Source organism: Chiroxiphia lanceolata, chromosome 18 (genome assembly GCF_009829145.1).
Source record: "Chiroxiphia lanceolata isolate bChiLan1 chromosome 18, bChiLan1.pri, whole genome shotgun sequence".
Taxonomy (NCBI): Eukaryota; Metazoa; Chordata; class Aves; order Passeriformes; family Pipridae; genus Chiroxiphia; species Chiroxiphia lanceolata.
In genome coordinates this window covers 13,184,100-13,210,533 of record NC_045654.1, presented here as the reverse complement: position 1 = coordinate 13,210,533, position 26,434 = coordinate 13,184,100, and the positions used below count along the sequence as shown (strand labels likewise).

General features: G+C 46.9%; 1 protein-coding gene and 1 long non-coding RNA gene across 14 annotated transcripts in view; one reads left to right on the top strand and one right to left on the bottom strand.

Moving 5' to 3' along the window:
• The window catches only part of FBRSL1 (fibrosin like 1), a 509,379-nt gene extending 485,451 nt beyond the window's left edge, over window positions 1–23,928 (bottom strand). For all 13 annotated transcript variants that reach the window (XM_032705870.1, XM_032705864.1, XM_032705872.1 and 10 more), the window contains exon 1: window positions 23,011–23,928. In XM_032705870.1, coding sequence (XP_032561761.1) covers window positions 23,011–23,304 — 294 coding nt within the window. In that variant the 5' untranslated portion in view covers window positions 23,305–23,928. The remainder of the gene's footprint in view (window positions 1–23,010) is intronic.
• A 507-nt stretch (window positions 23,929–24,435) lies between these two features.
• LOC116795859 lies at window positions 24,436–25,999 on the top strand. Its single transcript, XR_004360177.1, has 3 exons — window positions 24,436–24,549; window positions 25,190–25,356; window positions 25,506–25,999. It is a non-coding gene; the product is annotated as an uncharacterized LOC116795859 (long non-coding RNA).
• Window positions 26,000–26,434: the final 435 nt, after the last annotated feature.

The window sequence follows — 26,434 nt, the reverse complement described above, 5'->3', positions numbered from 1 at the left end:
AACATTTTCTACTCAGTGGATAGCAAGTCTATAACTGCTCATTTTATACCCTGTTCTCATCTCTGAAGGCTTTTATTCTCCAGAGCAAATTAATCAGGCAGCTTGCATTATATGTTCTTTCTCCAGGCCTGGCTCCCCTCGGCATCTCTATTGATCTTCACTCAGTAAGCCATTAGCAAGAGGTTTTGAAAATTTGCTGGTTTTACAGTTCCCAGAGAAAGCCAAGTCCAATTTAGAGGGATTGCCAGATTCAGGTTTGAGAGCTCAGTCCTTCAGGGGAAAGATCATCATCTCTCAATAATGTTCAGATCCTGTTCTGCCATTCCCTCCCACGTGCCTGTGTTTCTGCTGCTCAGTGCTCCTGTCTGCCCAAGGAGGGCTTTTTCAGATGTCCAAGGAGAACAGAACTGAGAGAATGGACAAGTACCACATACCTACAGTCAGCAAATAAAACAGAGGGAAAGCAATCTACGAGATTGATGCACAAAAACAACAGGAGGGAGACGCGAAGAGAGGGGTAGAAAGGTGACAACTTTTAATACATAACTGTAAGCTTTTGGACAAATCCTTTTTCCTTTGGACTCCACAAGGTCATCTCTCCAATATACCTCCCTCGGGTTCCCATTTCCTCTCTAAATCAAATAAAGCCATAGTGGTAAAGAAAAGTGGTGCAACTGCAATGCATTTTTGCCACACTTTTTGGTGCATGTGCAAGACGACCTTTGTTCCACCTCCTTTTGTAAATTGCTTTCTCTACATATGCACGAAATCAGCTTCAACTAAAATTGATCATCTCTCCTTCCCATAAAATATTCTATTAGATCCTGCATATGTGCTGACTCAAATGAACTGACGTGGACTTGCTGAAGTGTGCCTGACCCCCACCCAGGAGGACAAGGGCCACACCACAAGAGGCACAGGCAGGCAGCAGCACTGGCTGTCCCGAGGGCTCCACGCACCACGTGCGTGTGCACACTGCAATTCTGTTGTGTCAAGTCTCCAGCTGACTTTCACACTGTGCAGACATTATCCCCTGGCAAACAATGGTGCTCATTCTCCCCCAGCCAGCAGTACACCGTGTGTCCTGCTGCACCCAGGGAACACAAATGCCAGCCTGGTGTAATGTTACCCCCAAAGCCGGGCTGGCTGCTCAGCCAGGGCCTGTTACAGGAGCTGAGCCCAGCTGGGCATTCCCACACTCACGGAGGGAGCCAAGCAGAGGAATGAGAGAAAAGACGATTCTGCAACAAAAGAAATCCTCAGTTTTAGACCTGAACTAGCCCAAAGTCCAGGCACGCAGGGATTTAAATCAACAAGTAAATTTATTTTTAATTATTTGCCCTTAGAGACCATGCACATCTGGGATTATCACACTGAAGACAACCTGCTATGTTACACCTGTGCCAGCTGCTCCTCTCTTTCCCCTGTATCATACCCAGTCCTGAGTGCTGTTCTGAAAAGTACACAATTCTAAAACACAGCCTCAATTTTGAGGTTTAATTCCTTTACAGCTGCTGCAACAGCAACAGGAGGGTCAGACCTGTGTACCCCAGACAGCCAAGCCCAGCAGCACAGCCGTGCCCCCAGCTCAGCCCCTGGTGCCCACCCCCCCTAACCTCTCACACTGAAACTTCTTTGCGGCCACAGCGCCAAGAAACCAGGACACACAGCCAGAGGAGAGACTGACTGACTGACTGCCAGCACTGAGCCACACACTGGAGACAGAACCACTTGCCTACAGCCCAGCCCAGCCCAAGGCACAGTGGCTGAAGGACCATGGAGTGACCAGCCCTCTCCTTGGCTCACTGGAGCTCGCAGAACTCCAGCTGAACAACTGGCTGGCACAGTGCTCCCGCCAGGAGGGCAGGCCAGAAGCTTCCTTGGAGCAGGACCAGCTCCCCTTCTGCTTTTAGCCTGCAGTTGGAATGTTTTGTTTAGGCTCCTTCTTCTCCATCCTGCTCCCTGGCAGTGGGAACCAGAGGTGAGTCAGTCCTCCTGCAGGCCACTGACCTCAGGGCAAAGGCGGGGTGGTGGGGTGGGGGGGGGGGTCAAGCACAACTACTTCTCTAGTCTTTCAATACTGACTCTATTTCTGCTCCCTGCCCTTGTTTTCAGTCATGATGGGTCCATGGGTGCCCCAGCACACCCACCCATCTCTGAAGCCACCCCAGCCCCGGGGGAGGTGACAGGGAGGCAGCAGCAGATGAAGGAAGGGCAGCTCTGCCTTTTCCTGCACTTTGCTAATCTGCAGCTGCACAGCCCAGGCTGGGGCACAACCCCACAGCACAGCCTGGCCAGCCCTGGGCTGGGGAGGCAGCACTGCAGCACCTGCACCCGAGACAGGAAATCCCAGCCACGGCTAAACTGTGTTTTTTTCCAGCTCTCCTGAGAGCAAATAGCCTGGGCTGTGATGCAAGCCTGGATCAGTCTGGCCGTGCTGCAGGGGTGGTGACTGGCCCTGGCTGGTCAGCTCTGGAGTGGTGTCACAAGCAATTAATGTGCTCCAGAAACACCTCTGCTCTGCACCTACTGTTCCACTGAAAGGAGGGAAAAAGAAAGAAATAGAAAAGGAAGAAAGAAATAAAAAGGCAAAATACGCTCCCTGTCCTCACTGCAGGCAGCTCCCCCGGGGCAGTCACGGGTGGGAAGGAAAGGCAGAATCAATCCCCTTCTCAGGGGTATCCAAACTCACTTGACAACGGAGATAAATCTGTACCCAGGAGGAAATCAAGCTCTCTCCACTACAGACCCAACAGAGATTGTGTAATGAGGTGCTTCCCTTGCCCACACCACCACAAACACAAGCCGCCTGCATGCAGAAAAATAAGTGCATATAGTTTTCTTTAGAAATCCACCAACCATTTCACCTCCCCCTCACTTCAAGCAGTGAAAACAACTTCTGTCCAACTGTCACGTGAGATTTTAAGCAGAAATGACAAGAAAGGCAGCTTTGTACAACTCTCCCTGCAATTTTCCCATCTATGATGTACATGGAAAGCAGAGAGAGAGATGGAGGATTCAACAACATGCAGAGGACAAACAAAATGACCAATAGCAATATACTGCACATATACACACACCCCCCCCCACTGACAGCCACCACTGCCTGCTCCTCTGTATCTGGGCATTCTGCTGCTCTTCGTTGCAATTTATTAGAAAAGTACTGGCAAAATAACAAGAATAAAGTCCCAAAGAAAATTTTCCCCCGATGTTCCTCTGCCACTGCAGGATTCCCTGTTCAGGCAATGATCTGGAGCTCTGGCAGGGTCTAGAGACAGTGCCCTAGCCCAGACTCACCCTGGTTTGATGCAGACACGTTAATACCACGCTAGGGATGTAAATTTCTTATGAGGGATGCAGACCAGCCCGGGCAGCAATTATTATAGTAGTTCCATGCATAACTCCCCTGGTTATTCCAGCTACAACCCATTAATATGACCCTCTGCTCTTTTTAAAGTAGCCTTTCACACATCTGCCTAAACTATAATTTGCTCATTTCGCAAGATCTAAGGCCTGTGCTAGCACAACCTCTCTTATGTGTATTTAACCCACATCATGGGTTAAACACTGCACCAGTGTGAATTCTGGGGAAGCAAACTGCTCACAATCCTCATTACATTCATTACGCAATTTGGGTGGGTTTGGGGTTGGGTGTTACTGGTTTTCCGAACTTTATTTTAAGTTCTGATCCACCATTGAAAAGCTTTCCAGGACATCTGCCCCCAGCAGTCCTACTATTATTAAAAAAATCCCCCAAGCAGGTATGAAAAACTTTTGAGGGTTGGGAATGAAGAGCAACCCACAGATACACATCCAGAAATATCCAAATGTACAGTCTGGAGGAGAAATGGTCTTTGAAGAGACATCTCCAGCTATTAGTTATAATATCATACCCCAAGGCCACCAAGAGCAAATTTCCCCCTCCAAAACCCTTCAGCATTCCCACGAACCTCACCCCCCTCCAATATTCCCAATATTTACGCAATATCCAGAAGAGCTGGGGGTGGGAGAAAAACCAAAGTAAAGCCCTGTGCATGTACAGCAGGGTTTCCACTGCACTTGGCAGAGCTCTGGAAGATGAGAGGCAGAAATCCCAAGGGCAGGATGCACGGGAAGGGATCTGCTCCGGGCAGCTCTGCAGGGCACCCTCACGTGCCTCAGCATTCCCAGCGTGATTCCAGAGCTGCTGGGGAGGAAGGCTGAAATCATGAGCATTTCACAGAACCAAGCAGAGGCAGGGAACAGTTACTGGGGAAATATTATCTTTGAGAGCAACCCACTGCCTTGCTGAGCTGCTGTCTGCACTTTCCAACTGATTAAGCCGAAGGATTGGGGGGAATTTCACAAACTAAATCCTGAGAATATAGAAAAAGGAGGGGGAGGAGAGAACACCAATGGCTGATGGACATCCAGCAGCAAAAGATGCTTTTTCCTATTAGAGTAGCAAAAATTCACAGTCACTAAACAAGTGGAGAGAGGACCCTTTAACAGGAACAGCTGAGAGATTGATTTGAGAATGAGAAAAAGACCGTTTTTACAGAGTGAAAAGCTCTACTCCATGCAGCTATTTGTAGCAGCTAGAATACACTGGATTTCTTGCCTTTATCACCACAAACAAGAGGCTGTTTGTATTGTAAAGCTGCAAGTTACACGGCCAGTACCAGTGTCTGTTCCTTTATACTTCATCTCCCAATTTTATCATAAACAAACATGCAGCTTACGGTTGCCTATAAATTTCATCCTCAAACTCTTCAGAACAAAACACCATGTACTTTAATCTTAATGTACTTCCTATCAAAAAGATCCTGCTTGCAGGGTTTACAACTACTAAGCAGTAAAGTACTGTGAGATAAGTTATCCTTATTTTACAGAAGAAACAGAGGGACGGAGATTAAATAACTTATCTAGACAGGGGGAAAAGTGACATGCCCCAATTTTCAACTCTGATTTTTCCAGCCCCACCCCAAGCTGTGCTGAAAGTACTTTGGAGGGGCTCTTGAGCAGTTACTGCAAAGAAAATTATTCGCAAAAATTAAATTTCCCAGCCAGTTTTAATAAAACTTCCACACTGATACATGAAAAAACTCACAGGTTTAAACAGCTCAGAGAACTTAAAACTAGGTGCCTGTGAACCTGTAATTATTTGAACAGAAGCCTTTATGCAAGACCAGGACACTTCACAGGTGCTGCTCTGCTCAAAATAAATATAACAGTGCCATCAGTGCTCAGTCCAAAAGAACAGGCAAAGGAATGAGCAGTTTACAAGAAACCTAAGACAGGTCCAACTATTTTAGGCAGATGGAGAAAACACATATGCTCCCACATGGATGTGCACATACATACACTTTATCCCATATACTGAGCCAGTATATGCTCAGTATATGATGGAAAACAAGAACCCCCTTCAGCTCCCAATGAAGCTGGGTGACACCAGGCAGGTGGATGCAGCTGCCTCCTTGGAACCCACCCTCTAATGAACACACCAGTTTAACACAAAGCTGTCACAAGAAAATAAACACATAATTTCCTTAAAATACTTCTTAACACACAATCTTCAATCCCTGAATCCTAAGGGCTGCTGAATGATTGACAGGGCCTTGTTCCACAGACCCTTGAAAAGGTTATGTTTATAAAGACTTCTACCTCTCACCAAAAGAGGAAACACTTCAGCAGTTTAAATTTGGTGTAGCAAGAAACTTGCATACAGATTAGCCAATTTATTTATTACGATGTTGCGAGATACTGTTTTATTAGCTTAATTTGTCTTTAGCAGCACTGGAGACCAAGGTAACTACAGCTGCATTGCTGGAGCCTGTATGAAGAAAAAACAGCTTTTGAAAAAGTATCTTCTTATTCTTGTATTTGCAACTTGGTTTTGTTTGTTTGTTTTTTTAAAAAGGCTGGCTTATTTGAAGCAAATGAAGCTTTTAAAAAGCTTGCTGGCTGTTGGCAAATACTTTATACCATTTCTCCACTTCAAAGACTGTTCATATCAGAGATTCTGCAAAGTCCACAGCATGCTAAATTGACACAAATCCCTGACAGAAACAGCTTATATGTAACCTACCAGCGAAATTCAGCTACTTGAATAATTAATATTCTTCAAATTAAGACTTCACTTAGCTCTCTAGGTGTATAATATTAAATCTATTACCATTTGTTAATATTCAGAGTATCAGTGGAGTTAAGATCAAAACTGGAGAGCAGACATGGAAACTTGGAGCCAGCAAGGACAGAGTTTTGCCACTGGCTTCATCGAGAAACCATTTCACCTTTGGTCACTTCTTGCTGCTTCAGTTTACTTTTCCTTGTTTCCTCTAGCTTTTTTTTTTTTTATTTTTCTCCTTTCATGTCTCTTCTGAAATACACTGCAGCTCCAACGAGTTCCCACCCCTCGAACAACGTGTCCTCAAACTGCACAGCCAAGAACACCAATACAAATGAAATCCACTGCAGCTTCTGTGGAGCTGAGACCACCTCACATTGTCCTGCCTGAAATCAAAAAAAAAAAAAAAAAAAAGACCACAAGAGTAAGCCACCTTGTTTCCTTCGAGCCTGTAGAGGCTTTAAGAATGAAAAAACACAAAGCAGCTCACAGTAAGCACTTACACAGAATCCCTCATCCGTGCGTTTCGCTTCCAGGGAGCACCAAGACACAGCACAACATCAGATCCACGTGAAATTCTGCACCTAATCTGCAAACCAGTTACCATGACTGCACATGCAAATTGGTCAGATAAAAGCCAGTCAGAGAAATAATTGGCTATTTGGAGGTACAAAATGACTAATTTATCACAGCCACCACATAAGTGTTTTTTTCCTCTGCTTCATAATTGCGCCACTTAATCCTCCGAGTCCAACCTAGCATTTCAGATGCAATATGGTACAGTAAGTACTGAAACAAAGTGAGAAACAGAGAACCCAGGCTCCATCCAGAGGCCCAGCACTCCTGTGACACAGGTCCAGACTTTCATCTGTGCCCCACAGCTCCTGGCAGGACGTCAAGGCACAACTTCTAAAGGTGACTGTGAAAACACACCCGTTCCCAGCAGTCTTGAACACATCTCAGTAGGAACTGTGTAACCTCTGAAAAAGTCTCAGAAGCCACCAGCACTGACAACCCCGGTGTGGGTTGCATCTCTGTGGTGTGTGTCACCAATGCCACCTGTGAGCCCAAACCTCCTGAACAGAGAACCTTCAATGACCGACCTTCGGCATCATTTTCCTGACACTGTTCAGACAGTACTTTCTATAAATCATAACTTCACACAACTCTCACATTTTCCTGACAAGCAAAAACTTAGCACAAGTATCAAGACCCATCACCACTTAGTCTTCTAGTAACTATAACCAACTATAGCTTCATTTTAGGTCCTCACAATGAAGGCAGTAGCAAAGCATTAGTCATTTCTCCCCTCATCCAGGAGGCAACAGGCATCAGTGACAAATGACGTCCCTTACTGGCAAACACAAAGACTAGACAGCTTCAACTTTAATGCCACTTTTGCCTACTAAGATAACAACTGCTGGAAGCATTGATAATTTTCTTTTAACACCTTCTTCGTGGGGTATGAAATTAATTCAGCTAAGGCAGAATTGTAGAAGAATACAGGAGGCAAAGCAGAACAGGTCTGTATAAAATCTCACACTCCAGTGCTTAGACTTCCAGGATGCCATGCCAGAGAGCTTTCTAATAAACCCCTTATTCAAGCAGGAAAGCCATCCTTAAATATTCTCTCTTCTAGGCACAGGGCAAGTAGATCTGTTGCTAGTAACTATCTGTTTTTTCTTGTACTTCATACATTACCATCTGTGAAATGGGTCTAATATCTTCACACAGTAAAAGTGAAGCACTACATAGGAGCTGATATACCAATGACATCTCATTTCTTCTGAGACTTATAATGTCATCCTCTCTGTCTATTTTCAGCCCAGTAAATAAGCACATCAGCCTCCCTCCTGCACAAAGCTGTACCTGCTCATACCGAACCAACAGCTGTAGGCAGGATGTAAAAGTACATTTGTATGTGAGAAACTATATGAGAAATGTAGGCAAAAAGACAGTTCTGTGTCTAAAACTATCTAATTATGAGATTACCAAGGGAAGCTGGTATGTTCTTCCAGTGAAATTTCAAGTCCACCTTCTCACTGGAGCTGGGAGGTCACGGTGCAGCCAACTGCTCTTTCTCCTGCAACTGGGGTCAGGAAAGCCCCTGGCTCCAGACAGGTTTATCCCCTGCATTTCTGGCAGGTGCTCTCCCATCTTCTCACTCCTTGTGCTCTCTGATGGGTCCATATGTGCTGCTGGAGATGGGATTTGGCATCCATGCTCAGAAGTAAAAACCCTCTGCCCAGATGTGCTAATCCCCTGTGGCAACCCACTTCACCACACATGACCTCCAGTGGCATGATTTGACAAGGTCAATGACTACTGTGCCACAGAGGTTACTTATGCTCACTGAAGTCTCCCATGTGCACACAAGAGAGGGGGCCCTCCCCCTTTTTTAGCGCAATTAAATGCTTTTTATTTAGAAATCTGCACAATTTACGTGCCATTTTCTCCCCACACAACCAGGCTCCATTAAAGCCATTTTTGCACAGCAGAGCCAGCGTTTAGCTGGGCTCAAACACTGATCTTATCCTCCCGACACTTTCTTCAATCCCTCTGTGGGATTACAGCTGGGGAAATGACACTGATGAGAAGAGCTGCTTCTTCCCCCACTCTCTGGGTTTAATACCCAACACAGGCTTCTCCTTTATACAACACATGCACAGGGTATGGTATAGAAAGAAAGACAGGAGGAGAAAAAAAAATAACAGGAGGCTAAAAAGAAGGAATTTTTGAGTGAACAGAGCTACAAATGCTATTTACAGACTGAACTGCTTTTAACTTTCTGCCATCAAGAGGGTTAGATACCTCATCCACTCCAAGCACTCAACCAAGCACAAAAAAGCTTGTCTCCCTGTCACATTGAAACTAATCAGTGAAAACAAGGTAGAAACTGGGTTCTCAGAGCAATTAAATTGCAAGTGAAGTTTTATCTTTCCCAGTAATCCCTTCTACCCTCAGACTACCCCCACTACCCCATATACAACCACATCATCCCAACTTCACGAGCTTAACCAAGACCAGAGTCACTCCAGCACAATCATCATTTTACACCAGGCCCCTCGACTTAGATGACCTAAAACACATAAAGAACATGTAGCTCTAATCCTGCTACAAAGGCTCAGGCCATATTTGCAGGGTTTCTTTAATCAATACACATCTGCTCTGCATCCCCCACTCCCCTGCATCCCGCCTCCCCTGTGCCAGAAGGGCATTTGCATGGCTGTGCAGTGAGCCAGAGCAGGGAACCAGGGAATTAGTTTTCCTGGCAGCATAAATGCTAGTCCTGGCACAAGGGAGGTAATCAGGACAAGCAGCCAGGGCAGGAAAGGACCATCCCCTTCAGCAAAAACACGTACTTAAGTCAGATTAAAGTGGTCACAGCCCCAGCTCCCTGCTCACTCTTTCCCTATTTCTTCAAGCGTGGGAATTACCCAGCAGCACGGAAGATCAAGTTGTTTAGCTTTGCAAAAAGGGTGTCCATCTAAACACAGAGCTATTTTCACAGCTTGCTTCTTCTCTCAGCAGCTTCCCTTCCCTTTAAAAGGAAAAAAAAAAAAAAAAATTGACTAAAGGGATTTGGATGCCATCAGTCACCGTGTTCCTGTGCCCGGGCAGGGAGCGAAGGACACAGTGCTGGGTGTGCAAGGGACTGAGGACAGGAGCCCTGGGCTCCTAAATGGAAGGGTGCTAACATTTTCCTCTGGCAAGGTAAACAAACCCGGCAGTACAAAGATTGAATGACTCCACGGAACAAAAGGGAAAATAAGGTCAAACCAGAAAAAAAAAAAAGGAAAGAAACAAGAAGCAGCCGAGATGAGAGAGATATGACAGATACAAACACACAGACCAGAACCCCCGAGAGGCTGCTCGTTAGCTCTGAAGCTGAGCACATGGAAAAAGAGAAGAATTTACTTCTTCCTCAACTGGAATGTTTGCATAATTGTCACTTTCAATTCTACATAATTCCCTTTTCTACACATTTGTTTCGTGCCTAGGCCACCATGCATGAAATAAATCCCTGTCTCGGAGCACGGCCTGTCTGAGCTCAGGGTGCTAAGGAGATTGGGTTTCCCGTTTATTCCTGTATTACATTCCAAGAAGGTGTGAACAATGCTTCATCAGACTTCAAATAATATCGACCAAACAGATACCCACCCTGGCCAGGAGGAGTTTGCCCAGGCACATTTTTCTAAAACCACAACTCTTAAGTGTGTGGTATTACTGAAGCACTAATTAAACACCATTTTCCCCCTTCCCTCCATGGGACACACTGAACACAGGACATGCACTTAACCGACAAATAATTTAGTCTGAAGTTTTAGGGTTGTTTCTTTCCCCATCCCCAATTAAAATTATATGCATTCACTTTGAGGATTGGTTCAATTTTCTTCACATTTAGTGCTGATACCCAGGTGCCCTATTAAAAAAGCTAAGTTATAAGCCCAGATATTGAAATATCAACACTAATTAGGTCTTTTTGAACACATTTTCAGATGCTGTTTAGAAAATCTACATTAAAAAGAGTGGGGGCAAAGGATGAACTTTCAACATTAAAAGGAGTAGCTATGGGTAATTAGGCACCCAAATTCTCATTCTTTTTTAACAATAGAGACAAACCATTTCAGTGACCATGGTCTAAAAGAGAACACAAAACTATTTCTTTTTTCAGGCTGAAGAAAATTCAAAACAGAGAGTTTAAATGCTGTTAAACAGAGGTGATATTTAAAGTTCATTAAACTTTACAGCTTCACAAAACATATCATTAGAAGAACTAGAAAGTCAAAAAAAAAAAACAAAACCAAACTTCTGTCCATCACAGCAAAGGCTTCACTCTGTAATTCAGACCTTCTTGAAAAGGTACCTGCAGCCCCCAGACAAAGACATTGGAGTGTTTCTGGTTTGGCAGCTGCCTGGGAGGCCTGAGCAGTGGGATGGGGATTCCCCAGGTGGGGAAACCTTCACAGCCTATTTCTGTTCCTTTCACCAGCATCGGGAATCCACTGCAAGACACCAGAATTTATTCTTTTCGAAAAGGTTTGATCACCATGAAAACACCAAGCCACAGTTTTTCACTTCCAGCCCTGCTTCCAGAAGCACACCAGTTAAACTGCTCTGCTGGGAACTGTCACTCTCCCCAGAGAGAGCTTCCCACAGCAGAAGGGGGACCCCCACACTCTCTCCACCTTCTGCTCCCTGACATCAGAAATGCCAGTCACATACCATGATTAATCTCCTCCTAACCTCAAAGTAAGCACAAGGATGCTCCAGTAAAATTGGTAAAAGAAGCTACACTTTGCAATTTTCTCCCATGTCTGTACTCTTATTGACATGCTTTATGTGTCTGAGTTTGTGCTTTAGGCACAGACTCATTATTCCTACAGTATTCAGCAGAGACTCAGTGAATAATCACATTTTGCTTACGTTCAGAACATCACAAAGGTAATACCAGGAAAAACACCAGTGACTTCATCTGCTAAACATTCATAAACAGGGAATGGGAATTTTAACACACACATGCACAAAAAAAAAGGAGAGAGACGTAGAAGAACAAGAAGAATTCATCTATTGCTTGAGACAAAAATCTATTCCCCCTCTCAGTAGCTTCCTCTTTTTGCCCAAGGAATCGCACCAGAACAGTGAAAAGTCACTTATTGGTAATTAGCAGAAAATCAGAAGTACGTAAAAACCAAGCCAAGGAACACCCCAAGGGAAGACAAGCTTTATTTGCTTGCAGGAAACACCACCAGAAGCTGCCCATTCAGCAGCCCTAATGCTGACACACACTTCACATTACAGTTTCTCAAGACCACCCCACCCTGCTGCCACCCAGGACGGGCGTGACAGGGAGGGAGGTGCCCACCCAGCCCGAGGTGACACAGTGCTGGGGACAGCCAGACCTCCTCAGCTCCTGGCACCCCAGCAGCACAGTCCTCCAGCAGCCTCCTGATGGTTTTTGCAGCCTGTTTCCATCCAGCCCAGATCCAGCACTTCCTGAAAACCAGACTCGGTTAAACCTGAGCCCAGCCTGGGAGTTTACCCGTTTCACTGCAGTAACTCCACGTTATTTGATCACTTCCCAGTGCTGCCACACATGAAGGAGCTGTCTTTCTGTCCTGCTGGTACTGTACATGAACCTCTCCTCTGCAAGCAACCACAGCAAGCAGTGGTAATAAAATCTGCCAAGTAAAATATCTAAGTCTTAAAAAGAAAGGACCCATCTTTCCAGCAACACACACAAACCATTGAGCAAACCAAATTAACTTGATTTTGGATGACCAACACGCTGCACTTAAGACAGATAAACACTTGCAGTTTATACTCTGTCCTTTTTCAGGTCAAAAATATCCTTACAGGTTGTATCAAGCTTACAAAGAGAAGTATCATCAAACGTGCCCCTGTTTGGGCCACAGAGCTTTACGCCAAAACTACACCGAAAACATGCAACCAGATGTGGGGTATGAATGCAAACAACATATCAGCAAACAGCTATTTCGTAGCAGTCACAGCTAGCTGACCTTCAGACAGAAACTCAGTAACCTAATGATGATGACATTCCTGGCTCTGGATTGTCTGCAGCATTTATTTTGGCAGTGGGAAAGAAAATCCACGGATATGTTTTGACCAGGAAGCGCTGATCAGGAAACCAGAGACCCCACTCCTGTCCAAGAGGGAGGCTTGAACACCCTGCCCTGGAAACCCACACACCCCTGCTTCATCCCAGCAACACAACTGAGTCCAATAACCAAGAGAAACAATATTAAGCTCTTACAACCCAGCAGCACGGCTTGCCTCGAAGCTGCAGCACAAGAGCAACACCTATTTAGAGACCAGCAACTTTGTAAACCCAGAGATGATAATCCTGAGCTCCTCCTGGGCAGAGGAGAACCAGGCAACACAGGCAGAGACTTCACAACCCATTCATGTGTTTCTCAGGACACAACAAAGCTGAAGTTAAGAGGTGAAAGATGCTCTCTCTGGAAACAGCTTGAGTAAGCTGTTTGTTTGTTTGTTTCTAAAAAATAAGATCAACTTCAGAAATAATTCTTGGGAACCTGCCAGAGAACAAACTGCATATAGCTGTTTATCTGAGGTATCACCTGGGAGTTTACATTAGTTTACAGAAGCCCCAGTGCAGCAGTTCATAACCTCTGGTTTGGAAATGGCATGTCCAACACCTGCCAAAACACAAGGCCATTTTCCAACCAAGCCAATTGAGTTTGGTGGTAACACGGGGCTCCAGACAACCTCTACCCAACAGCTGCTAAAAAACCCATCTTTTCTTGCAACATGCCTAAAACTTGTACAGATAACCTAGTAATGAGCATGGGAATCTTTTCTGACTGAGTCCTGTGAGCACTTTTGCCCAGATGTAGCTGAAATTTTAATTTCTAAGTCATATACCCTATGTGACTTAGTGTCACCCAGTGATGTGGAAGAAAAGTCATGAGCTGTGTGAAATCAAGTTACAGACCATGTGCAGCCCAGAGGCTCTCATTTCTGTTTCATTAACCCTCTTCCCCACACAAACAGCATCGGAAATGCCAGTGCCTGGATCAAAGTCACCTCAAAATGGTTCTCCCCACACAAGTTACATCGACCCCACAGATGCAGCACCTCCATAGCCACGGACAGGATCTGAGAAAGCAGCTCAACCCACCAAGTACCCGCAGGGACAGGCTGCAAACAAATCCCCCACTGTCAAACCCACACCAGGGGCTGCCCAGAGGATGATAATAGGGCTTGAACAGGGTTATCAGTTTGTCTGATGTAATCAACAACATTACCATGTGCACATTATAACAAACACACAGACATCTGCAGAGTTTGATGGATGAGCTGATAGCAGGCGAGTTATAAAATCCATCTGGTAGGAAAACCATTGTCACTTTCAGCTAAAAATCACATTAGCAACTCATATCACAACTTGGTACTATTTAATGTCAAACTACAATACCAGAGTAAATGGTGTTGTTCTTTCCTGGAGAGATCTTGCAAAATATTCAGTAACTCAGCACTAACAGCACCGTGATGGATTTTTTTGGCCACCCCCCTTTTTTTTTTTTTAAATGCACCAAGTGCTTTAGTTAAGCCCGAGAAAAAAAAGGAAGGAGGTTTTTGCCTACCTTGTAACAAAACCTCTCCTGAGATACAGGTCTGTTCTGCATCAGGAGAGCTTCCTAACAAGTGCCTGAATGAGTGCTTCTGTGAGAAGCAAGATGTCCCAGGGCTGAGACTCAGCTCCCTTGTGTCAGAGGGATGACAGAGTTTCCCTGAGAGGCAAATCCAGCCTCCCATCAGGTACCCAAACAATGGCACTGGCAGCTGAGGTGACACAGGCAGCGATGAAAGGACTTGCCAAGAGCTCAGAGAGGAAACTTGTGGCGGAGTCAGAAAGAAAACCCCGTTATCTCAACTTCCGGACCCCTCTGCAAACCGCCAGACCACAAAACACTTTTATTGTAGGATAACATTTCAACAAATAGCTGTTTTCTCTTAGCAGAAAAACCCACTTTGCAGTTCTACTTTTAAAAATCCCATTTTTACTCCAGCTCTGTAGGACTGCAAGCCAGCCCTCTGACGCGGCATAAACAATTTCTCCCTCCTTTGCATGCCCCAGTTTTATTAAGTAATCCCCATAAAAGCAATTACCGAGCTTTGGACTGAAAAATAACTAGGGAAAAAAAAAAAGAGAGAGAGACAGCAAATTCTGCGTATCTTCATTTGCATATGGATTCCCTCCCTCCCCCTTTCTAAGGTTTTTGCCATGAGGTCTTTTATGTCTCTTTCAATAATCATATAATTATATGATTCCTAAAGTACACGCTGGCAACACTTCAGGGGATTTTAGTCATTACAGGTGACAAGACTTTTCTCTCATGTCTAATGCTCGCTAGGATTTCCTTCCACTTCATTCACAGATAAGATGAAGAACCGAGTGACACCCAAAACACTCTCACAGACAGATTTTGGAGGAATCAGCCCTTTTCCTTCTCCTTTACAGACACAGGGAAGTGGGTAGAACTGAACTGCAATGAACTTCAATTGGAATGAAGCACTTTTTCAATTAAGCCACCCATAATTTTTCCCAGACACCACGTCCAACTCTTTTAATGGCTTTCACATTTTTTCTTTAATTTTACAGTCTGAAAGAAATGCCAAGGTTCCATCAAGGACCAAGAATGCCATAATTCCATTTCTTCCAATGGCTGCAAGTTATTAACAAGCTGTCAAAACATCATAATTATTTTATATCAAGTTTGACTGATTCCATAAACATCTCTTAGCTGCATATTATCTTGAGTCTCGCTCCCCCTGAGTGCAGGTATGTGCTCAGACTAAGTGGAGTAAAGAAGCTGCACGTCCTCTTTGACAGCAGTGCAAGAGACATTTATGAGCCACCAAAACATCAGCAGCAATAATGCATTCATTCCCCGATGAACTTGATGTCATTCTAAGGTTTGAGACACTGCTTCCCCTGAAATTCTTCGGGGTTTTTGCTCCTCTGTACAAATAAGAGCTCCCAGGAAAGAAACTGCAGCCTCACCAACCAACAGGAGGGGTTAAAGAAACGATCTTGGTGTCTGGCAGCAGCCACCCAACAGCCAGAAGCTCAGAATTACCATTTGTTTCCCAACTTGGGCTGCACACTTCCTCCTAACTTAAGCATCTTGTCACTAAGTACAGGCTAGATCCTGGACACTCTAGCATCAGAGTAAATTCATCTATATTTAAAATTGGGGGGAAAAAAAGAAAACCACCAAACAATTATAGTCATATTTTTATGAAGCTAGAAGGAACATCTGTTGGAGAGGAAGATTATGTGATGATATCCAGCCACAAACACCATAAACTTCACATCTAGACTACAGGTATTAGTGCATTATACATATTTTCTTAATTCCTTTCTATCACAACCTGTGCAGAAGAGAGAGCAAGCAAGAAAAAGGAGAGGAGCCCAAGCACAGCTCCCCTGCCCTGCCAACAATGCACAGCAGTCCCCAAAATAGAACATTTAACTTCAAATTGCCATGTTTGTGTGGCACAACTATAGATAGCCAGCACAAGATTAAAAAAGCTTTGCTCTGAGCACAAAGGGAGAGACAGGAATGGTGCCATAAGCCCGTGTTTTGCAGCCAGTAGCGCAGGGAAATAATTCTGATCCTTTCAATCCCCTTATCCGTGCCAACCACTGACCTTGCAGATGCAACTTTTTGTTCAACTTCAGCCCCTTTTTGGCTTGAAGCAAGGCAGAGCTACAAAGGAAACCATCCCCATTCATCCTGGATTGTGCCAGGGCAGTGCACGTGGCTGCCCCTGAGCTCCTGTTCACCAGGTACTTACGAGCTCCAGGTCCAGTCACTCTGGACAAAACAATTAAGCTACAAAAATCCACAGGTACCTCTCTGCCTGTCAGCAGGGCTCCACACACGTGTGGGCCGGGCTGGAGGAGGTGGGGGAGCCCCGCAGTGCCGTCCGTACCTGCCCAGCTTTCACAATCCCTCGCACCAGAGGAACTGGACCGACGACTCCGCGCAGGTCGGTTGTGCCTGGGCGGCTCGGAGGCTGCTCAACCCTCTCCTCCATTTTAAACCTTTCAGATGAACAGCAAAGACTGATTCTTCTTTTCAGCATCAGAGAAGTATTCTTGATAGTTCATTAGTTTTGGAAAAGAGCTTATTTCTCAAGGAGATGGACCGGGGCCGGTAGCACAGTGCTCCAACTCTTTTTTTCGTTATGAAGAGCAAGGCTGGAGCAGTCACAGCCCCCATTGTGCTGAACACAGCAGAGCCAGAAGATATTTAAACAGCAAGAACCACTTCATCTACATAAAACTCTTTTATACCTTTACAGTGATAAACTGGAGGCATTAAAGTGCAGTGAATTGGAAATTGTTCTCACTTACAACTGGATGTTCACCTACAACTGATACCAAGACGCACACCCCACGCACTGTATTTCAAATCTTTATTTCTAAAAAAACTTGCATCGAGCAGGAAACAGCGTTTCAGTTCTGCTGATACTGTCTGCTCTCGAGTACTTGCTGCAGCACTGCAGACAAACTACACCATATTCCCACAACCTGCATCACCAGGACAAAGACCAGACACTGAAGAAGCTGAAGCAATAAGCACAGGCAGGGAACACTCGCTCCAGCCAAGGCGCACACAGGTTTGGGATCTGTGTGCATGCAAAGCCCAGCAGGTCTAGTTAAGCCTGATGCAGGGGGAGCAGCCTGCCCTGGCTGTGCCTGGAGAACTTCACACCTCACCCAAAGAAAGCAGGAGAACACCAAAAGGGAAAGAAAACAAACCACCCCAAAACGTTTATATTGATGTGTCTCCAGCCTATAGTGGATCTCTGCACCTACAGGAATTTTTACAGGGGTGCAGTTGTGTGACCACCAGCTCTCCTGCTGAGAAGCAAGGACCTACCAAAGAAACAACAAGAAATACTTCAGGCTCATCTCACCCTGCCCAGCTCCCTTCTTCACTGCTGTTTGCCCAGAAAGTAACACTGTGATAGTCAGTCTCATTCTGTGAAATAACTGAGATAAACAATAAAAAGTGCAACTTATCAGCACACTGAGAGGACAGTAAGATTTTCGGTTCTTACTAGACAGGAAGTCAAATGCACTACTGCAAGAAAGCATTAATTTGGATGTAATATAATAGTGGGGTGAAATGGAACACTACTTTTATTTTATGCCTTTTATTAAAAAAAATCTTACCTGTGCAATACAGAGTACCTTATACTTCTTAAATGTTATAGATTATAATTAATTAAAAAATTGAATATATCTTCTGAATTTCTCTGTGGTGGTTGTTCCACTTGACATTTCAGCAAACTTTACCTCATGTTTTACCCCAGGTTTCATAGTGCTGAAGAAAGAATGAGTAGTTATACTACAGGAAACCAGTCTGGAAGAATTGGTAAAATATTAAGAGGTATTTCAAAAAACCCAGACAGACTTGGTCAAGTGCAGTTTGAGTTAAAAATGAGACCTCAGGTAGGGATGGGGGTGACCCCTGAGCTCCTCCCTGTTCCTGGCCCAGCTGAGCAGATACTTCAGGCTTTCCAGAGCTCACCCCTCGGCTTCAGCTCTGCATTAACCACCTCTGATTCCTCAACGACAACAAAAACACCTTAAGTACCTGCTTCAGACAAGATGGGGGAAAAAAAAAAATAAATCAACAGCTTGGAGAACAAATCAATGGAGAGTAGCAAGCCTCCAGGAAAACCAGAAGGAATTTAAAGCCTTTAGAGCATCATCCAGAAAATCATTAGCTTTCCTGAGGTTAAAAGCACTTTTTAAAAGGAATAACTGGCCATCAGAAACGGTAGCTTGATACACCATCACCTGACAATTAAGTGGAAGGAAAAAAATACTTAAATATCTAGAAACTTGTTTTAAAATGTAAGAATAGCTATAGAAAAAACAAAGCTGCACAGTACACATAGAGAGAGATGATGACAAATCAGAAGTTACATAGCTAGGTCAGTGGAACTAGCACAAAACCTTTGGAGCAGGAAGTTGCAGCTAAATACACTGGTTTTCTTATCAATGAGAGATCAGAGCAACAGTAACAGGACAGTGCACAGCACACATGTGAAAACAGCCTTATCAAGATGACAGCTGGAGAACTTATGGATTTTGTCCAGAAGTCTCCTATCACCAACAGGCTTTCTAAACTCTGCTACACTCAGGCACAAACAGCAGAGAAGGGACTGGGAGTCAGCACTGCCAGAACCCTGGGTGTGAACACAAGCGAGAGTGAGCAAAGCTTTCATCTCCTCAGGGTCTGCCACCAGGCACAGCTGGGCCCCAGCTCAGCTTGGGAGGGCAGCACCTCCACTTCTCCACCACGTGCACCCAGCCAAGGTCTGACTCCTTCCAGCTTGGGGATCCACTTCTACACAACACATCACGCGCATCCGAGCACAGATTCTCCAACATGTTCCATAAATAGGTTAAACGTTGCTAAAAAACCCATACACACACACCCCATGAAAGTTAAAATTTCCATTCAGAGCTCCAAAGCTTTGCTGGAATCTGTAAAAATTATAAACAACCGCCAAAAAAGAAAACACAACCCCTTGTCTTTTCAACTACTTTGGGAGAACAATTGCTCTCAAAGATCGCATTCATTAACATTCTGATGAAGTTCCCTTTTAGCGCTGTTTTTCATACTTGAAAGGAACAGCTATGATCAGAGAGAGCCCTCAACTACCGACTCACTCATTTAGATTCTCTCGCTCTGATTCACCAATCACCTTCAAGAATAATTAGCAGCTTCATCTGAACGTAATGAATATACACACATGCTCCCATCCATGCCATTCATCTCGGGAGGCCGGCAGAAATCCCCCGGGTCTCAGCCCAGCCAGCTCTCCTGACTCCTGCCACAGGGACCATCTCCTGGGCAGCACCATGTCCTGATGGTTTTCCAGGAGCTGCCCATCTCACTGACCACCTCAAGCCAACAGCTCAGAGCAAACCAAGTTCCCAGGTTAAGTCCAAAGTCGTGTTCAGGGACTGGGCATGAAAAACCTAAAACACCACTGCACACACCTCAGCTTTAACCTGTGTGAAACCTGAGCAGGATTTATACATGAAGATCCAAGGGAAGGAAGGGAAAGGGGAAGTTTTAACTTCTTATGCACAGAAAGAGGCTGTTGCTTGTTTGTCTGTGGGCTTTTTCATTCTTTTTTCCTTAATTTAAAATATATATATATAATCAGCTCAGTCTTTATTTGGAAGATGGTAGGATCAGAGACACATAAGTCAAGGCACAAGTAAGGCCAAAACAAGAAACATGATTCTCAGATGGCAACTGCCAAAGTAAACATTGCCACATGAGTTAAAACAAAATCCAAAATGCTTGAAATTCTCACCAAAGAGCTAACAGAGATCTCAAAGCCATCCCTCAGGCTTAACTGCCCACACTCCCAGGTCAACACAAATGAAGAATACATGTATTTATTCTATAAAGCACCCTTTATTTACAGGAACACCAGCAGTGAGAATTTGCTTCAGCGGGGAAGGGGAATTCACAATATTTTGAGATATAAAGAGAAACAAACCAAAAACCACCTTACCTCTCCCAAATGATTCTACCCTTAAGTTCTACCTAAATATTGACAACTTTAATTTCCAAGGGGAAACCCAAAGCTTAGTCTATTGCATGTAACCACAGATCACTGCAACACCAAGCAACAAACCAACCTAGAACAACACACTGAACCACCACATATGCAACAAAAGCTCCTTTTAGGATTATAAAGTTAAATAAAATACTTTCTTCATTCGGTACTGTCCTTAGGTTGTGCACTCACTTTTATACCTTCTCCCCCCTCATAAACACAGCAGGTTTCAATTCTTATTTATTTTTAAAATATCATTCCAGCAGATTTTAAGTCCTCTTAAAAAACAAATGCACACCAAAATACAGATTTCCTCCAACACAGAAGAAAACCACCTGTTGCCCTCAAGTTCCCCAGAGAACACAGCTCCACACCACACAAAATGACCTTGTAATTTTGGTTATTTACATGGGCATATACTGCTTTAAAGTAATTCTGCCTTAACAATTCCCTTCCCTTGCTGCTGCATCACACCTGCCAGACATCACCCTTGGTCCAAGGCAGCACTGCATGGACAAATCCACACAATGCTGAGCATTTTCTTCTTTTTAGTGTTAGAGGGATTTAGGGAATGCACACGGTCATTAGGACTTGCCAAGAATACAACAACCTCGAATACAACACACCCAGCTGGTGTGAAACAGGTGAATTCTGCTCACACTTCTCCCTCAGAGGTGCCAACATCGTCCCAGATGCTGAGGTGCACTGTTCACTTGCATGGTGGCAAATACAGCAGAAATCGGTCAATGTCAGGTGATACACAACTATTTTGCAACAGTTGAAAGTCGATTGTTTTGTAAAGATTGTTTTGTGGATTTTTGTTTTTAAAGGAAAACCAGAAGTGCTTCCACAGATGGAAGTACCTTGGGGTGGCAGAAGTTTAAGGTCACAAGGGTAGAAGGCCTCGTGAGCCTTATTATCAAGGTTACTGTTTGGGTGATTCAATAACAAGGCTCATCCCACTTGAAAAGCCCAGAGTTTTCCCCGTCAGCCTGGAGGGACTGCACTATCATTTGAATTCTATTTCCTGATAATGTGCTCATCATGGTAGAAAATTTCTGCAGGAAGATGAATTTTACTTTCTTCACTGACAGCTCAGCAGAGACTCAGGGGTTTAATTGGACTTATCTGCTGATGCATATTTGACTAAGAGCATGCCCAAGAAAAAAAAAATAGCAATATACAGACAGGTCTAGGGCTTGGCTTAGAGGCACATGAAAGCAGGTTGCTTGCTCATTATCAGTTCTGCATGGACAAAGTAGTTGGCTTTCCTGTTAGGACAACGCCCCACAAATGACACCACAAAAAGCCAGGGAACAGCCACGGCCAAGCCAACACAAACCATTTCCCCCTCTGGTACCTGCACACCCAGAGCTGCTCAGGGACCACTGGACTAAATGCCCCTTCTGAGCAGAACACCTGGCTCCCCAGGCAAGGGTCCTGCCACGTCAGCAGATGGCCAAGGCCACCGCTGACACCCCTGTGGGCACACAGGGACCATCTCTGGGACTCTGAGAAGTTGGTTCTACAGGTGAAAAACTCCGGATAACCACGAAGCCACCAGAGGCCTGCAGGGCAGGAGGGGTGGGCCCGAGAGCAGCAAAGCCCTCAAACAAAATGGGACCTCAAAGTCTGAGCCAAAGACATTAGAGATCCCAGGGCAAATCTGAGACTGTTCATTAGCCTGAGCAGAACTCTTCACCACTGTACCGCAGGTTTATAGACACACAAGTGGCAGGAAATCCAAAGTAGGGAGAGCACCCAAAACTTTGCCCACGTTTTTATCACAGTGTGTCAAGGAAAGTGGGCAAAGGCACCAGCATTGCTCATATTGACTGGGAATTCAAGTTATTACACCCACCAAGCAACTTGTTAGATGCTTCCTCTCGACAACTCACTTCTTCCCCTTGTACACAAACAAAACAAAAATCAAAAGCCAAAGTCATAGTTTGTCAATGCCCCTCTGAAAATATTAAATTTCCTGCTCTGCTTAACTTAGCTCAGACAAGGCAGGCAGTATTTGCTCAGCAAATATTGTTTGTAATAAGTTAGACAAGCAATATTTTTTGCCAGCCTATTAACACCAGAAAAATATGTACAGTCAACAAGAGATGAAGAATTTGTTCAATTACTTCAAAAATGGGAATTACAACCGAGGGATTATTATCCATTTAAACATCTCTTTTCCACAAAATGTCAAACACTAGCCATTTGCTAACAATCTCCGGAGACAGATAAAGTAACATTTTGGCAACGCAAACACAAACTCCCGAGCTGGAGGAGGGGGGAGCGGGAGGAAGGAGGGCGGGAGGGGGGGGAAGCTCCACCATTCACAACAATGCCGGACCATCCCAACACGCCAGGAATATTTTGCAGCCAATTAAAACCCCAAACAAACATTCGACTTGCCCGAAGTGAAGGCGAAACACCGGCCGGAGCCGGGCAGGGGAGGGGGCCGGGGGAGGGAGGGAGCCAAAGGGAAGGGGGAGGGCACCAAGTTGCCAGCGGAGCCGCGAGCACCCGGGCCGGCCCGGCAGCCCCGGGATCCTCCCCCGGGGGGGCTCGACACCACGATTAATGCACCTTAATTGCCATTTGCAAAATTCAGCAGCCGCGCGTTTCCTTTCTCAATTTTATTTTATTTTTTTTCCCCTCCTCTTCTCCTTCCATCTCCCCCCCCCCCATCCCTCCCTGCCCGCCCCAGCCCCCGCCCCGCGGGGAGGGCAGAGCCCCCCGTGGCCCCCCGGCGCTCGTACCTCCAGCGCTTCCAGGGTGTTGAAGCTGGCGATGGCGAAGCCATCGATCAGATCCTCTTCCTGGGAGCTGGACTCGCGGCGGCGGCGGCGCGGGGGCCGCGCGGCGCGGGCGGCGGGCGGCGGGCCCCGCGGGGCGGTGCAGTTCTGGCCGCCGTTCTCCTTCCCGGGGCTCGGCTCCTTCTCGGAGCCCGACGACGGGCTCTGGTTCCGCGGGTCGCGGGCCGCCGCCTCCCGCCGCCGCACGCGGTCCCGCTGCGACCTCGACCTCCGGCTCTGCCGGATTTTCCCATCCATCGCCGAAGAAGAAGCAAATTAAAAAAAATTTAAAAATAATAATAATAATAATAAAAATAATTAAAAATTAAGGGAAAAAAAAAAAAAAAGGAGGTGGGGGGAGAAGGCCGGGCGCGGGGGGGGTGTAGAGGGGTGGAGGTGGGGGGGCGCGGGGGGGGGGGTAGAGAAAAGTCGCCCCCCCTCCAACTCACCGCTTCCCCTCTCCAAACCCCGGAGCCCTTAAAAAATATTAATAATAATAATTTAAAAAAAAAAATCAACAACAACAACAAAAAAAAAATCCTGCTGTTCAGAGCCTCGGATCCAGGGCGATGATAATCCACAGAGCAAGGCTGGGTGGCGGTGGCGGTGGGGCGAGCGGCACACACACACAAAAAATATTAAATCCACGGAATGACCTTGACAAATTTCCACCCCCCGCCCCCCCCCCACCCCCCAAAAAAAGCAGCGACGGGAAGAGGAGGGGAGGAAAAAAAAAAAAAAAAAAGAGAGAAGGGGGGGTAGATCTATCTGGATCAGGACGAGGACACCTCGGATTCACTCGGCGCGGAGGAGAGAGGCAGATCCAGGAGGCTCGACCCAGCTCGGGATAATCCAGGCGCGGCGCCCCCTCCCCGGGGGCAGCGCCGCTCCGGGGCCCCGCTCCGGCCGCCGCGCACCGCCGGGGGGGCCGCCGCCGCCGCCGCGCTCGCCGCCCAACTTTCTTGCCGCGGAGCGAGCGAGACAATCCCTGGGCAGCCCCCGCCGCCCGCCGCCGCCGCCGCCGCCGCCGCCGCCCGCCGCCGACCCCTCCTCGCCGGGCGCCGCCGGCGGCTCGCAGCCCCCCGCCGGCGCGGCGCGGCGCCCCCACCGCCGCCGCCCGCTGCCGGATGGCGCTCGCCCGCCCGCCCCAGCCCGGCCGCCCGCGGCGCGGCGCAGCCCCGGCCCCCAGAAGCCGCTCAGTCGGCGCTGCCCGGATGCCGCCCCATTCTCCCCGAGCTGGGACGCGGCGCTAGCACCGCCCGGCCGGCCGCGCATGAGCAGGGCTGCCAGCTGCGCGTCATTCCCCGGCGCAGGCCCGGCCGTGCCCCCGGCCCCCCCTCCTTCCCCCTCCTTCTCCTCCTCCTCCTCCTCCTCCTTCCCGCCCCGCCGCCGCCTCGCCTCCTCTCAGCCCGGGCCGGGGGCGCCGCCGCCCGCCCTCGCCCTCGGGAAAAGTTTCTCCCGGCCCCGGGACCCCCCTGCCCCGCTCTCGGCCGGCGGGGCCGAGTGAGCCCCGGGGGATGGAGCGGGGGCACCGCCGGCTGCCCCGCGGGGCGGGAGAGGGGCTGGCCCGGGTGGAGGGGCGAGGGCAGGGGCCGGGGGCGAGCCGGGGGCGAGGGGCGAGCGGTGGGACCGGGGATGAGGTGTGGGATGGGCTGGGATTGAAACGCTGAGCCGAGGGGCGAGGAGTGAGCTGAGAGACAGGCTGGGGGTCAGAGGGTGACCCAAGGACAGGGAACGAGCTGTGAGATGAGGATTAAACGATGAACTGAGGTACGAGGGGTGGGCTGAGGGACGAGTTGGGGGTTCAGGGGGACACAGGAAGAGCTGAGGGACATAGCAAAAGCTAGGGATGAGCCGGGGAACAATCTGCGGGTCAGGGGCCAAGTTAGGGGACAATCAGGGGATGAGTTGGTGATGAGAGTGCAGAGCAGAGGGGCTGGGCAGCCAGAGCTGTAGGTGGGACATGGAGCAGTGTAAGACAACCAAGGGTTAAGGGTCATGGAGGTGGAGGCAGGAGACCCTGTTCAGTACCTCCTGCTCACCATCCATCCATCTTGCTGAGGTTTCATTTGGGCTCTGCAATGCAGGAAGAGACCATAGTTTCCTTCTTGTTTCCTGCATTTTCAGGCTTTCCTCTCTCCAGGGTCACCTCAGCCAATACTTGGTTCCTGGGCACTCACCTGGGACAGGAGCCAGCTTGGTGGCCAGCCAAGTAGCTGTGCAGTGCCCAGTCCCAGGGACAGCACCGAGGAAGGTGTGCCAGGATCAGGGCCCCAGCACTGAGCACTGACCATCCTACGTATCACAGTGGTAACAGGACTTAATCCTCCCGTTATCATCTTTTATTGCACACAGTCAGATATTGCAGCACGTTACCATCACTTCTGGGTACTCCCTTCCTTGTGTGGGGCTGGCTTTGCTCCATTGGACTAACTTGGCTTAATTTCTTATGTCTTCAGCTGCTCTCCCCTTCCCTAGGGAGTAGCCTCCCGTTCTGGATGTGAGAGACATTAGAAGGATGTTGTGAAATAAAACCTAAAGAAGTCCACCGAGATTCATCAATAAAGGGAGGAATCCACGGACGAGATTCAGTGTTACTGGGAGCCGTGGAAGTGAGGGAAGCCAAAAAGTGTCCTGCCACCTGCTCCCACTTGTGTTGCAGTTCAGTCCACCAGGGATGGTGGCTTCCTCGGGCTGGTGGCTCCAGCAGTGGCAGGCTGGCAGCTGGGTGTGTAACACAGCCATCAAAGACTTCAGGTGGGCACTTCAATGTCCACCTTTCCTCTGTTTTTCCGTGTTCCTGCTCTAATCGCACCAACAGAGCAGCCAAAAATTAACCTCCTTCCACCTGGCCCAAACAGGCTCTTTTAGAAGAGTTTCTGGTGTCTGGCAGCAGCTTTGCCCTACCTTACATAGACAAGTGCTAAAATAAATATCATCCTCTTAAAATGTAGCATAGAAACGTCATTTAAATTTAAGCCATTTAAAACCAAAGGTAGAAATCCCATGTGTGGTGCAAAGCCTCTTAATGCAAATAGTCAGTCATGCATTGCATGCCTCAATCACACTCGTATCGGTGTCATTTGTGTCCTAATAAAATCCTATAATCTTTTGCATGCCAATTAAAGAAGGAAGATAGCTAAGTCTAGCTGCTTCCTCGGGTAATTACAGGCTAGCAGGGAGTCAGGCAGTTATCTGCCCTGGGTTTGCTGGACTGGGGATTACCAAAGGGTATTTTCTCTCCTGTTTCTCTAAGGGACAGTACAACGTGATTTTTAACTGTATGGTGTTTTAAAGGCATAACCAGGATCCAGACAATGGTTGTTAATGAAAGATCTGGAGTTCAGATACACCCAGTTAAACAATGGATTAAGCTTAACAATTGTAT